This window comes from Felis catus, chromosome X, assembly GCF_018350175.1.
Source record: "Felis catus isolate Fca126 chromosome X, F.catus_Fca126_mat1.0, whole genome shotgun sequence".
Classification (NCBI taxonomy): domain Eukaryota; kingdom Metazoa; phylum Chordata; class Mammalia; order Carnivora; family Felidae; genus Felis; species Felis catus.
The window spans coordinates 122,066,864-122,081,215 of NC_058386.1; the positions used below are offsets into that span (position 1 = coordinate 122,066,864).

The following is a 14,352-nucleotide window of genomic DNA, read 5'->3' on the forward strand; positions in this document are numbered from 1 at the left end:
CAAGTTCAAGGTGAGTGTGCAGAGGCAGGAGCACACAAGCACACCAGGGAGGTCCTCTGGGCGGCTGCACCACCCGTGAGGAGGGGTGTGGGGAGGGGAGGAGAGCACCTGAAGGAGCCCTCACACGCAGCTCGCACTTAGACGCTTTCGTATGTGCTCTGTGCTCCCTGCTGAAAACCTTTCTCCACCTCGTTTCCATTTTACAGAGAAGGAAGCTGAGGCTCAGAGACGTAAAATGACTTGCCATGGGTTGTGCAGCTGGTATGGGGCAGAACGGGAATTTGAACCCAGACCATTGAGAAGCCTGGACAACAGCAACGGCAGGTACCTCACTAGCTTCCCATGCAGACCAAGCGAGATAGCAACATAAAACACTGGGCACCCTTCCTGGGACACAGTCCCATTTCAAGAACATTTTAAGTGGCCGTCACTAACATCCAGGTGTGGCCTCAGAGCTGCAATTCGCGCAGCCTTGCTCTCAGAACCCTGGCATTGGGAAGTTAGGAATGGGACCAAGTGGTGAATCTACTCCTCTCCAAACTCTTACCACTGCCCTCCGAACCTCAGGAGTCCAACAGATACGAGGGGCGCACATCCCTCACCCTTTTGTGGTGTTTGGAACTGTGCCCTGTAGCAGTATTTCCAAACCTCTGAGTGCATCAGAATCGCCAGGTGTGCTTTTGCAAATGCAAGTTCTCAGGACCCACTTCAAGCTCCCAACTCCCTAAGTCTGAGTGACGCCAGGACTCTGTGCTTATAAGAAGCCCCTGTGGGGATTCTGATGCAGGCGGTCCAGGAAGCAGCCTTTAAAAACACTGCCGTCTACCTTCCATGGTAGATTGCCTATTGGTGTATTCACATAGTAACAGAAGGGCAGGGCTGCGTGTGGAATAGTCCAGAAAGAGCATTGGTCAGCACGGTTTCTGTACTCCAGGGGGAGGGTGACTGATGAGTCAGCATGAGGATTCTAACTCTGGCTGCTCCACCCCCACGCGATGGCAAAGGGACATCAGATGTCGCAGCGGGACAGCCACGTTGGTGCCCCAGCTCCCTCTGTGTCAAGGCCCTGCCCACCACACCACCGCCTGAGAGTGATGGGCACCTGTGCAGGTTTCCCCACAGAGAGGACCTGCCAGTGCCAGCAAAACAAACATTCTGGGCTACACAGGAGCTGCCCGCCGTCCCACAGCTGATGAGCTGTCACCTGGATTGAACAGCACCCCCATGAGTTAGTGATGGTCGTCCAGGCCTCCTCCCTACCCCGGTGCCTACGTCCTGTGAATCACCAAATCTCCAGATGCCTCCTTCTTTGGAAGTGGAGACACTGATTGGGAGACTACATCTACTCAGCACCCCCTACATCCGAAATTCCTCCAGACCACCCCACCCTCAGCACCTCACAAGACACCTAGCACAGAGAAGATTCTTAGGAAGACACGATGGGTAGAGTGGTGTCTATAGAGAAAAGTGGTGTCACCAATGACATCACACCAGAAGTGCCCAATAATTCCCTCAAATATGTCCTTGGTACCTGAAAATCCACAGGAATTGGGCCATAGGGCACACTGAGGTTCAAGGCTTGGACGTCCTCCCGCTGCCTGATGTCCATCCAAGGGTTGTAGGCCACAGGAGGGAGGCCAGCAGGCACCTGGGGATCGGGAGCCAGGGTGATGTTCTCCAAGGGATACAGCTTCTGAAATTCCTTGGGGGAAAAGCACACAAAGACACCAGGTTGTCATTCTTTTCTGGCAGAGGCACAAGGCTGGGACTCTACAGATATTTATACTGCCTTTTTAAGCCTGTGATGCACTTACACGGCAGCTCACTGACACTACAAAGTCAGACTTGAGGTCACACTCACAAGATGCCAATGGTAATGATATCGCCACTCGTTTTCTATGAACCAAGCAGCAACGGCTCTCTTTTCTCCTATATATCAATACCCTCCTATTCCCATCCCCACTTCCCACCTCCCCTCCAAGTGGAAAAGGCGTGGAAGGGTGTTTCCAGTTCCCAAAACCTCCCTCCGGTTTGGCAACACCCTGGGAGTTGCTCACAGAACGTGCTCAGGCACGCCCGTGGTTGTGCCTGATGACAGTGCAAGGGCAGCAGACACAATCAGCAAAGCCACGTGGGCAATGCCCAAGGGAGACCAGGCACAAGTTTCCAGAATCCTCTCCCAGTGAGGTCACACAGGATGTACTTAATCCTCCCAGCAGGGAGCGGTGTGCCAACATGTGTGAAATGCTGCCGGCACGGAAGCTCGTTAAAGCCTCAGCACCCTGGCTGCTTCCTGGGGTCACTCCCCCGGGCACCCTCTGCCCTCACATACCCAAACTGCAGACTCCAGGCAGGAGAGTGGGAGTTTGCGTCAACAGTTTGGGCACAGAAAGCCACTCATCGCTCTGGGAGCGGTGCCAACTCCAGCTTCCCAGAGGCCAGCCAAAGCCCAGCCTCGCAAGCAGACCTTTCTAAGGAGAGCAGCCAGGCCTGCCAGGTTAACCCCGGCTGGGAGGGCCAGATCCCCTGCGCCAGTCAGAGCATCAAAGAACATGTCTTTTGCTCTCTACATCCATCACTAGTGAGGGGCATTCTTTACAAAGTCAAAAGAATGGGCTGCTTAGGCCTGGGGAAGACACGACAGGGAAAAACTGAAAAGGATTTTTAAACAGCAGAGACTACATGCTCTGAATGACGGACATGCAAGCAGTGCTCTGTGTTGAAGGGATCTGACCCACCAGGCTCAGGGGGAGTGCCAACTACTGAACACGGCTTCACGTTCCTTGGAACTGTGCCCCCAAGGACCATCCCTTACCGAGGGCCTTGGCAGCCGGCTCTGACTCCCTTATCTCTGGTGATTTTACCATCCAACCCAGCACATGCTCACGGAGTCCAAGAGAAAAAAACTAAAACCCTCCAGTGGGGGAGGCAGGAAACCAAGCATTTCCAACAAGATTCTTACACACCCCAAGTCTACTTCTTAGCCTTGACCTCTGCATCCCATCTCCACACCACTGAGTACAATAGTGCCATCGGGCACCCCAGCGACAGGGCCGGCAGGATGTGGCCGCCCTCACTACACTAATCTCTCCTTCGAGAAAGGACAGAGCTGTCACAGCTGTGCTGGATCAACCCTCAGCCAGATCTTCACCTTGGGGTATCTGAAGGGGATGTGCGGCTTATGATACCCAACAGCCAGGAAGAAAGGACTGGCTGATGTTTTCATCTTTTCCAACAACCGTATAGCTTGCTCGGTGCTCTGTTTGTCAGGCAAGGTGCCCTCCGGCACATCCGCCACATCCACAGGGCAAAGCAGGTTGGCATGGAGCTGTCCGTCCGGCCCCCTGCATGTCTTTGAAAACAAAACATGTAACGCTGTCAGCTCTTGAAATGCAAGAAACAGGAGTCATGAAGGCTGCACACACAGAGGATTTAACATTCATATCACTAGCCTGTAAATCTTCATCATTCAACTAGAACTAAAACAGAGAAACGTTTCGTCTTTTCTGGCCTGGGCCAGAAATCCACCAGCACTTAGCTTCTTGCTGTTCATCTTCTGTCTCCAGGCCTTAATTAATTAAAGGAAGCCCATGTAAATGAATGACCAAAACAAATTTGTCTCCAGCTCAATAAAAAAAAAATAAGCGAATTAAAAAATGGACAAGGTACTTGAACAGAGATTTCTCCAGACAAGACAGATAAGTGGCCAAAAAGCACATGTAAAGATGCTTCATGTCATTAGTCGTCATGGAAACACAAGTGAAACCCAAAATGAGATACCACTTCCCACCCACTACAATGGCTAGAATTTTTAAAACTGGACAGACAATAATACTAGGATGGCTAGAATTTTTTAAACTGGACATTAACAAGTGCTGGCAAGGATGGGCAGAAACCAGAGCCCTCATACATGCTGCTGGGGATGTGAAATGCTACAGTCACTGTGGAAAACACTCAGGGGGTTCCTCAAACAGTGAAACATAGAGTTAGTGTGTAACCCAGCAATTCTACACCTAGGTGGATACCGGGAAAAAATTAAAACCTACGTCCACACAGATACTTGACCTGGCAGTTCCACCTAAGAGAAATGAAAAGTTAAGCCACACGAACACCTGTACGTGAATAGCAGTATTACTGATAGTAGCCAAAGAGTGGAAACCCAAATGTCCATCAGCTGATGAACAGATAAATAAAACGTGTTATCTCCTCCATACAATGGAATACCATTTGGCTATAAAAAGTAATGAAGCTTTGGGGAGCTTAGCTGGCTCGGTCAGTAGGCATGCAACTCTCGATCTCAAGTTTGTGGGTTCCAGCTCCATACTGGGTGGAGAGGACTTAAAAATAAAATCTTTAAAAAAAAAAAAAAAGGTAATGAAGTTCTGATACATGCTACAACGTGGATGAGCCTCAGGAACACTATGAATGAAGCCAAACACAAAACGCCATATACTGTATGATTCCATTTACACAAAATGTCCAGAATAGGCAAATCCATAGAGAAAGAAAGTAGATCAGTTGTTGCCATAGGCCAAGGGTTCAGAGAAAATGGGGAATGAATGGTAACGGGTACCCACATACTTTCCAGAGTAATGGAAATGCTCTTAAATGGATTTGTTGATGGTTGCACAACCCTGAGCATACTAAAAATCACTGAATTGCACACATTAAAAGGGTGACTTTTATGGTGTATCGATTATATCTCAAAACATTTTTTTAACAACAAAAAAACCCCTGTCTTCAATTTCAAAGACAGACTAAGACTTATGAGTGACAAAGTCCCAGTCAACTGGATAAGGTCACAATCCATGGAATTTCCACATCTTCAACGATGCCATGCACAGAATGGAACCTATTGCTTCATTGCCCAAAGTGGTCATAGTGCCCACAAGGCCAAGGTCAGTTCTGACCATGATTTTGGCCTCACAAACACCCAGCTGCTGCTGCCCCATCCCAAAAAGCAGCATTCTTTCACAGGCCAATCTTGGCCACACCGCCCCCAGGCAAGACAGCCCAGCACCTGCTCACCCTATAGCTACACATGAGCTGCAGCACTCACGGGGGTCTGGGACAGTCAGACCCAATGCTTTGAGGATGAATGTGGGGAGTGAGGACAGAAGCCAGCATTTATAAGTGAGGTCACTAAAAAACTCTCAAAACGGCTTCAGGGGATGAAAGCATTGAGACATGTCTTCCCAGTGTCACTCTGGTAGTACTCAAGGCACAGGCCAAAGGCCAGAGCCCTGAGCTCTTGCTGTGTATTCTGAAATGGAAGGTTGTCAAAAATTTAGAATACTCCTCTCCCCTGACCAACCGCCTCCCCCAAATCCACATCCTCCTCCATATGAGGTCTTTAAAAACCTCAGAGGAGTTATGTCCTATCTCAGTTCTCCAGCTGCTTTTCTGAATGTTTTAAATGTGGTGTTTAGTTTCATTTCTACATTGCAGGTTCCTCTACACTAAGATTAAAGTTCTCTGCAGACTCCTTTTTTTTCTGTAATGCTCTAAAATTTCAAAACCCCCGTCAAAGGTCTCAGCACCTGATCCTATCCGTTAGGCCTGAGACAGAGAGACAGACATATATATGTACATATGCCTTTCTCCCAACTTGGGCCAAGGCCCCTGGAGGACAAGCCACTCTTCTCCCTACCCAGAGTAAGCACCCGGCAGCCATTAAATGAGCCTTACACACTAGAGCATAAGGTTCTAGAACAAGCCATATCCATGTGCTTCTAAAACGAAGCCACCTCTCCCAGCGGATCTAATGCTAAAGATCCTGACATCTGTCTCTGCCACGTCACGATCACAGACTTCACTGTATAACCAACCTGAAAGAACATGTGACATATACAGCAGTTAACCTTAATTTGCTAAACAGGAAAAAAAAGCAGTTCCTCTACAGAATACCACCTCTTTCACATCCTTACCTTGGTGTTTTCATACTTTTCAGAGGAGGGATGATAAGGTGGAAATGACCAGCTATATGGAGAATCATCACTATAATTGGAAGATATTCCTTGAGAGGGGAAAAAAGAAAGTCATTAAATAAAATCTGAAGGGTCCTCCAATGCCCTCCCCACTCCAAATTAAAACTTTGTGAACGAGGGAAGTATCATCTTCCTTCTTTGGACTTCAGTTTCCTCATCTATAAAATCAAGAGCTTAGGCAGATGATGAGAAGTCCCCATTAAAGCCAACTCACTAGGTTTCTGGGGCACCTGGGTGGCTGAGTCAGTCAAGCGTCCGACTTTGGCTCAAGTCATGATCTCGCAGTTCATGAGTTCGAGCCCTGCATCGGGCTCTCTGCTGTCAGTGCAGAGCCCACTTCAGACCCTCTGTCCCCCTCTCTCTGCCCCTCCCCCACTTGTGGTCTCTCAAAGATAAATAAACATTTAAAAAATGTACCTTAAAGCTAACTCACTAGGTTTCTATTTGAGTAGTAAGCATCCGACCCCGTAGTCCCTTAAGCCCTGGCTATTCATGCTAGGCCCTGAGGAAGGCCCCCTCAGGTCAGCCAGCCAGCTGCAGCAACAGAGCCCCACAGAGCCCTCGCTGGAGCCTCTACCCTGTCCTACAATGGAGGAGCAGAGGCAGCAGCACCACCACGGGCCAGGTGGGGAAGGGGAGGCTCAGGGAAGGTCGGTGCCTTAGCTGATGCCAACCAGATATAGAGGAGTGAGCTGGGACTCAAATCCATGCCCTAGGACACCTGGTTCAGTGCTCATTCACGAAGCAGAAACCCACCCCTAAGCTCAGCAGCCTTCGTCTATTTGGGAAGACAAAATAACAGCAAAACCATGGAAGGACAGCCCCCTGTCTAGACAGTAGAAGTGCTGTGTAAGTAGGGAAGCCACAGACGCGATGGGTCGAGTGACAGCGGGCAGTGGGGCGTGTGTGGGACCCGACAGAAAGTGCTGCCCAGCGGGATGAGATAGGAGGGGGCAGGGAGGGTAATGTAGGCAGAACCACAGGAGAAAGAGCATCCCCAGCACAGTGACCCAGGGCTCCAGCAGGGAGCACCGGGCAAGGCAGGACTGGAGGGAAAGGGGGCAGTGGGTGGAGGGCTCATTGACACAGAATGCACAGTGGAGGGAGCAGAGGAAGCCGCTGGACCCAGAGGAGGCTGGGTTCAAATGTCAGCACTGCTCCTTATCACCCATGCAACCTTGGGCAAGCCACTTGACTTCCATTAGCCTCAATTTCCTTCTCAGAAGATGATGACGATGATAAAAACCCACTGTGCTTGCTGTTGAGGAGAGGATTACAGGAGTGGCCAGCACAAGAACTGGCACGGGCCTGGCCATCAATCAATGGTGGCTGCTGTCTTCCCTGAACAGGTCTTTGCCTCATGGAACAAGGTCTTAAGAACAAAGACCCAGTTGAAAAATGGATTTCCACAAGTACCGCAGGCAAAGCTCTCACTCTCTGGCTAAGACGTGGTGCTTACAGACTGATTCCACAATCTAATTACCAGGAGGAATGAAGCCAAACAACGCCACTCGGGCCTTCTTTAGCCTCCCTTCCTGAAGCACAACCTCCCCTCTGCTCTAGTCCCTCTGTTCCCCAGGCTCGTCTCTCCCCTCCAGCTGTGCTCAGGCAAGGGGTAGTATGAGGTAAGCACCAAGCAGAGGAAGTCCCTGATGGTGGGCCTTTGGCTACACAACGTCATTCCTGATACACTTGCTTTCTAAAACCAGGCCCGACTCAGCCAAGCCACACGTTATCCTTAACCTGCACCGGCCAGCTGGGCTCCAGAAGGCTCTTGAGCCTGCCCGTGTAACCAGTGAGCAAAGGGAAAGCTCCTGAAAACATTAGTCGTAGTCCCTAGCAAGAAGCACCACTGTCGTATAAAGGGGGCTTTCAACACCCTTTCATGCTCCTGAACTACCTGGATTGGGTCGCTACCCTGGGAGGTGATCAAGGCAGCTACAACTCATTTGCCAGGGAAGGAATCTGAGGCTCAAGGGGGAAGAACAATTTGCCCAAGGTTAACTGCACAGCTCAGAAGTGGCAGAGCTGAGACTGGAATGCGGGAGCCCGGATCCCTGGTGCTGCTGCCCATCAGTTCACCCTGCCTGCAGAGATGTTCAACCCAGGGTTCCGTGTGACACAGAAAACCTGAAATCAACCTGGATGAAAGCACAGCATATCTGCACGTGAGACTACCACGCTGTCGTTAACAGTGACTTTGCACGAAGGGCAGCTATGTGGGGAAGAGTTTATGTTTAAAACATTCACAACATAAAGCTGTCTGTACAGGAAAAATCTCAAATCAGAAAAATAGTATGTCTGCAACAAGGGAACCTCAAAATATAGTCCTCCTCAGTGTGGTGCAATTACAAGTAATTCATATCCTTTACTTCCTGCTTTCCTCCCCCCCCCCAACTTTCCGTCAAATAATCATGTGTTAGCTTCAGTAAGTTTAAAAACCGTTTTAAAGTTTGTGCTTCAGCATTCCCCTTTTGGCATTCAAGAGAGCCAGTTTATCAGGCAGTCTTGAAAGTTAGCGCTGGTGGCCCCTGGCACTCTTTAGGCTAAGGGCACCAGCTTACATTCTCCCTTCTGACCTTACAGGCGGGGAGCAGCAGCCCCACCAAAGCGCAGCCTCTTCACTGGACAAATCAGCATAGCTGCCCTGGTCTCACTTTACTGACAGGGATCCTGGGGTTCAGAGGGTCAGGCACAGAGCTGGACTCACACCCAGCACTGGCACCTCCCCAGCCAGTGCCCTTCCTTCTGCGTGAGAAGTCGAAGGAACCAAACAGCATCATGACTCGTTTCTGAAAGAAGAAAGTCCCACTACCCTTTTTCATGTGTGGTGAGGACAGGAAGCTAAGGTGAGAAGTAGGAGTTTGTACAAAGACAGTGGTGACTAATGAGGGGTCCACCCAACCCATACAGCCCTCTGCAAAGATAGCCCCAGCCCCAGCAGGGGATTCTGGCCCTCAGGCACAGAACACAAGAGAACCCAGACTTTGGACGGCAGGCAGTACCAGGGTGAAAGACTTTTCCAACCGACATGGTCACGTAGCCATTCTCCTTGAAGTACTGGGGGATGGTAGAGAAGTTTCCAGCATGTATCCTCCAGTAGGAATTGAAGTCATACAGGCGGGTGGTGTCTGGTCTCCTCCCAGTGAGGAAGGATACACGGCTCGGAGCACACACTGCTTGCTGTAAGGGAGCAGAAGCAGAGGAAAATGTCCTCAGAGGAAAACAGTCTGGATGCTAAAAGGTAACCAGGCAACCTCAAGAGTCCTCAGTAAACAGCTTGGCAGCTGAGTCATGCAGATCTCAAAGCCAACCAGTGGGATCTGGGCCTCACCCAGATGCCAGGAATGTCTTCCCAGGAAGAGGCAGGGGAGGACTCAATCCCTCAAACCAGCAGATTATTGTGTCCTTTTGTGTGATGGAGTCTTACAGGTACACAGAGCAGGAAAGGGTCTTGAGGGCAGACCCATGAGGGGGCTCAGGGAGGAATGCCACCAAGGCAAGCTGCATGGTGCTTGCCCAAGTTTGGTCAGCAGACCGGAGAGTGGCATTCTGCAATGCCCCTTCCTTCTCAGCACCAGACAATCCTCTTTGGGCAAGCAAGCTGGGCAGGACCATCCTGAGCATGTTAGGGGATGGTCACCCTCTGCCAAGCTTGAAGGCACAAATTTCTTTGCCAGTGCACAACCAGGTTTTCTCTTTTGCCATTTTCCAGACTATGCTTCGCTCTAAAAAACACATGCCTGGCACCATCAGTGTCACCTAAGCATAGCTGAGAGGACCCCATCCCCCAACCCTCAGTGCACAAGGTACACATCCACACCTAGAGGTCCCTAGACATACCTGGGCAAAGGCATTCTGGAAGAGGAGGCTGCGGGATGCCAGTTGGTCAATGTTTGGGGACCTTATGGCCTTGTCCCCATAACAGCCCAGGGAGGGGCGCAGGTCATCCACGATGATTAGAAGGACATTCAGAGGACCTGCATGGGAGAGAGAAGCTTCAGTGAGATCACCTGCACTGACAGTGAACCCCCACCCATGGGGGGTGCTAGGGTACTGAATGGTCCTAGGCTGGCCCCTGCACCCTGGACAGCCCAGCCAACCAAGACAGGGAGGGGGCGATGAGGGTTGTGTCTCAGGGAGGGTGGGAGTGGGTGCACAGAAGCAGCCCCAGTCCTGGGTGGCAAGATTAGGCTCTGGGCATGGCCTCAAGCCTGGACGAAGTCGGGAGAGAAAGGGAGGAAGGGAGAGAGGGAGGGAAGGATAGACGAAAGGAAAGAATTTAGGGAGGGAGGGAAGGATGGATGGAGGGAGGAAAGGATGGATGGAGGGAGGGACAGAGAGAGGGAGGAAAGTAAGTTTGGATGTTAGAAAGAATAGCAGATGGGACGGAGACAGGAAGTTAAGGATCGGTGTAGGCAGGAAAGGAGATACGGAACCCGAAATCTGAGCGAGAGCCAAGGCTGCACCTGTGGTCGAGTTGCTGGGCGCCGCAGACTCAAGGGAGGCGCAGACGGAGGCCAGGACCAGGCCAAGCCAAAGCAGACACTGGCCGGCCGGCGGCATTTCTGTCCCGGCGCGGCCACTCCGGGCCGATGGTGACAGGCTGCGGCGGATGGGCCCGCCGCTAGCCCAGCGTCACCTGAGCGATCTGCGCGAAGTGGCCGCGGCCGGCCCCACAGGCCCTGGAGCCGGCCCGGATGCTAGTGCGCCTGCGCACCTCGTATCCCGCCCCGCCCCTCGGGGGCGGGGCTTAGTGCTGCGCGAGGCCCCTGCGCGTGATCCCGGCCATAGGGGGCGGGGCCGTGGTTCGAGCGCAGCGCCAGCACCGCCCAGCTGCCCCGCCCGCTTGGCAGACCAGCCAAGCCGCGGGTTACTCCCTTGTTGGGGAGCTATGCTGGAATCTTTCCAGGTGTGTCCAAAGTTTTGCGATGCAACCCCTGTCCTTAACCAGCAGTTTTCTGCCTCTTTGCCTTTGCTCCTGTTATGCCTTCCACCTGGAAGCCCTTCCCTTCCGTCGTCACTCCATAAAAGTCACACTTCCTTGCAGACCAGCCCAATGACATTCTCCTTCAATGCAGCTCTTTGAGAAGCTGCCTTCCTCCATCTGAAAGGTCCCCCCGTTTATGCATTTGTTCGACAGATACTTACTAAGTATCGCAGATACGTATACCAAGCACTGTTGGCGGCTCGGGAGTTCAAAGTGCCTGCCCTGGTGGGGCTTGCAGACCTTAAATAACCAAATAAACAAAGAACGCCAGTGGGCACACAGGGTCTGGACAAATATAAGGCCAGGTGGATTTGCATGTTATTGTTGATAGGGTGGTCAGGCAAAGCCTCATTAGTATTCATTGACAGCTGCGGTGGACACACCCTAAGGTGACCCCCACTAGGTCGTGCCCTTGTATAATCCCCTCCCTTTGGGCGTGGGTAGAACCTGTGCTTCTAACCAGTAGAATATGGTGAAGGTGAGATAGCATTTCACATGTGTGACTACATTAGGATGTATCTATGAGTCCATCTTGTTAGCACACACTTAGAGGCATTCTCCCACTGGTCGTGGAAAAGCCATATTGTAACTGTCCCTGGAGAGGGCCACGTGGCAGGGAACTCTGGATGGCTTTAGGACCTAATGGTGGCCTCCAGCCAACAGCTAGTAAGAAGCTGAAAACTTGGCCCTAGAACCACAAAGAAATGGATTCGGCCAACAACCACATGAGCCTGATCAAGGACTCTGAATTCCAGAAGGGACTGCAGCCAGGGTATGTGATGGCTACCCAATTCTCTGCAGAAAGATGGCCTCTCTGTCCTCAATCTAGCTATGGACATAAGCAAAGAAAAGACCAATGGAGAAGGGGGTCCCTTCAATGTTCCAACAAAGCCCAAGAGGTCACAGACACGGCTGAGATTGAACTTGCAGGGCAAATGGAGCGGTGTGAAGGATGAAATGCAGAAGTAGAGTGAGATGATGATGGATGAGAAGTGAGAGCAAAGCCGAAGACTGAGGTTTTGGCCACAAAGTCCAATTTAAGGAACACAAAGCAGATATTTTTCCAAAGTACTTACACACCCCAGCAGACCAGAATATGAAATGCCCTCCTAAATATCAAGGACATTCACACAGTAGCTTCAGCTCACTGAGAGGTATTTAGGGGAGTAGCCTGGTTTCACTAAAGACTAAAATATTCAGCTGAGAGCATCATAAAAACAGGCCTCCAATGTCTCAAGACAGGCGCCACTTTGTAGCTCAGTGCCTGCATGAGATTTAATAGAGGCATCCAAAGAAAACAGCCCCAATCTTTCTACATACAGTATATACATAAGCAAGTATTACGTTTCTGGAATATTTTTTTTTAATTTTTTAAGTTTATTTATTTATTTCTGAGAGAGAGAGCACGAGTGAGGGAGGGCCTGAGAGAAAGTGGAAGAGAGAAAATCCCAAGCAGGCTCCAGGCCATCAGCACAGAGCCCGATGCAGGGCTCGAACCCATGAACCCATGAAATCATGACCTGAGCTGAAATCAAGAGTCAGACGCTTAACCGACTAAGCCACCTGGGTGCCCTAAGTTTCTGGAATGTTAAAGAAAACATGATTGGTTCCACCTGCAGTTTAAGTTAATGAACCAGACACATACGTTTATCGTCTTTTATGGGTTGTGTTCATCCAAAAGCCAACTCTAAAACAGAGTGAAGTGCGCAGTGAGTGCCTTTGGGAGACATACCTGTGGAAAGGATGAGAAGGGAGCAAGAGTGGAAAGAGGCAGCAGCTGAGCTGTGATTCAGGCCCCAGCTAACCCCATGGGGGTTAGGCCAATATGGCCAGATATTTCTACATCACCTTGATAAGTCATTGAATGCAGATATACCCTGGGAGGGGTCCGAACTTGGGCAAGGTGGCCCTGTGCAGCTGAGGCAGGCCCCGAAGGGGTGGACAGCCCCAAAGGAGGTGCCCTCTCAGCAACTGGGGCAAGAAGGCCATCACTGAAAGGGGGTTTAGGTGACACATCCCTCTGTTCACCACACCTCTTCCTCCCTTTAAAATAATCATGAAGGAACAAAAACAATATAGCCTGACGGCAATAAAGAATGGAAAAGGATGCTCAAATTCATTAGTTATTACAGAAACGTAAATCGAAACCACAAAGAAGTAGCACTCCACACCCACTAAGATGACCATTATCAAAAACTTTTAAAATCACAAGCGTTGGTGAAGATGTGGAGAAAAATCGGAAAACCTGGACATCGTTGGTGGCAATGTAAAATGAGTCAGCTGCTGTGAAAATAGTTTTGCAGTTCTGTAAGAAGTTGAAAATAGAAGTATCATGTGACTCGGCAGTTCTACTCTTACATATATACCCAGAAGATTTGAACACTGGTGCTCCAACAAGTGTTTGTACATGCGTGTTCATCACAGCACTATTCACAATAGCCAAACTGGCTGAAATGTCCATCGCCAGATAAAGGGATTGTGGTCTAGCTACACGATGGGCTATTATGCATCCATAAAGAAGAAAGGGAGTCCTGATGCATGCTGCAGTATGGAGGACTCTTGAAAGCATCATGCCAATGGAAAGAAGCCAGACACAAAAGGTCACATATGGCATAATTCCATTTAGAGAAAGTATTCGAATAGGTACATCTACAGAGAGAACACCAACTGATGGTTGCCAGGTGTTAGAGGAGGGGATGGAGAGCAAGTGCTGAACATGTACAGGATCTCCTTTGAGAGTGCTGAAAATGTTCTGGAACTAGACAAAGGCGCTGATTGTACAACACTGTGAACACACTAAATGCCACTGAATAAGTCCTGGGGCCACAGAGCTGCGAGTCAACCTCATTCTTAAGCATAACCAGACAACAAAGAAAAGCTAAATATTTGAGGATGGTGTACACGATGACAGAGAAGTATCATGAAAAAGAAATAGCAAAGCTGGCCCTATAGGAAAGAGATGACTAAGGGACAGGGAAGAACAAGTTAAAAAGGAAAAACAAAAAGACCTTTTATTGGGGCACACGGCTTGCTCAGTTGGTGGAGCATGAGACTCTTGATCTCAGGATCATGAGTTTGAGCCCCATGCTGGGTGTATAAATTACCTAAAAAAAAAAAGCCCCAAAACACAAAAACTTAGGGGCGCCTGGGTGGCTCAGTCGGTTAAGCGTCTGACTTTGGCTCAGGTCATGATCTCACGGTTCATGAGTTCGAGCCCCGCTCTGGGCTCTGTGCTGACAGCTCAGTGCCTGGAGCTTATTTCAGATTCTGTGTCTCCCTCTCTCTCTGCCCCTCCCCTGCTTGCTCGCTTGCTCACTCTCTCTCAAGAACAAAAAAAACATTTAAAAAACTTTAAAAAATACCTTTTATTAATAT

At 50.1% G+C, this 14,352-nt stretch overlaps 1 protein-coding gene across 8 annotated transcripts in view; it reads right to left on the reverse strand.

Moving 5' to 3' along the window:
- The window catches only part of IDS (iduronate 2-sulfatase), a 40,500-nt gene that overhangs the window by 11,791 nt on the left and 14,357 nt on the right, over nucleotides 1–14,352 (reverse strand). For 6 of the 8 annotated variants that reach the window (XM_045050356.1, XM_045050355.1, XM_045050354.1 and 3 more), the window contains exons 3-7: nucleotides 9,831–9,967; nucleotides 8,993–9,170; nucleotides 5,928–6,016; nucleotides 3,152–3,352; nucleotides 1,532–1,702 (exon numbers count right to left, since the gene is read on the reverse strand). In XM_045050356.1, coding sequence (XP_044906291.1) covers nucleotides 1,532–1,702; nucleotides 3,152–3,352; nucleotides 5,928–6,016; nucleotides 8,993–9,170; nucleotides 9,831–9,967 — 776 coding nt within the window. Of the gene's footprint in view, nucleotides 1–1,531; nucleotides 1,703–3,151; nucleotides 3,353–5,927; nucleotides 6,017–8,992; nucleotides 9,171–9,830; nucleotides 9,968–10,426; nucleotides 10,702–14,352 lie in introns of those variants that run through there. The other 2 variants (XM_019824418.3, XM_004000953.5) reach the window with 2 other exon arrangements.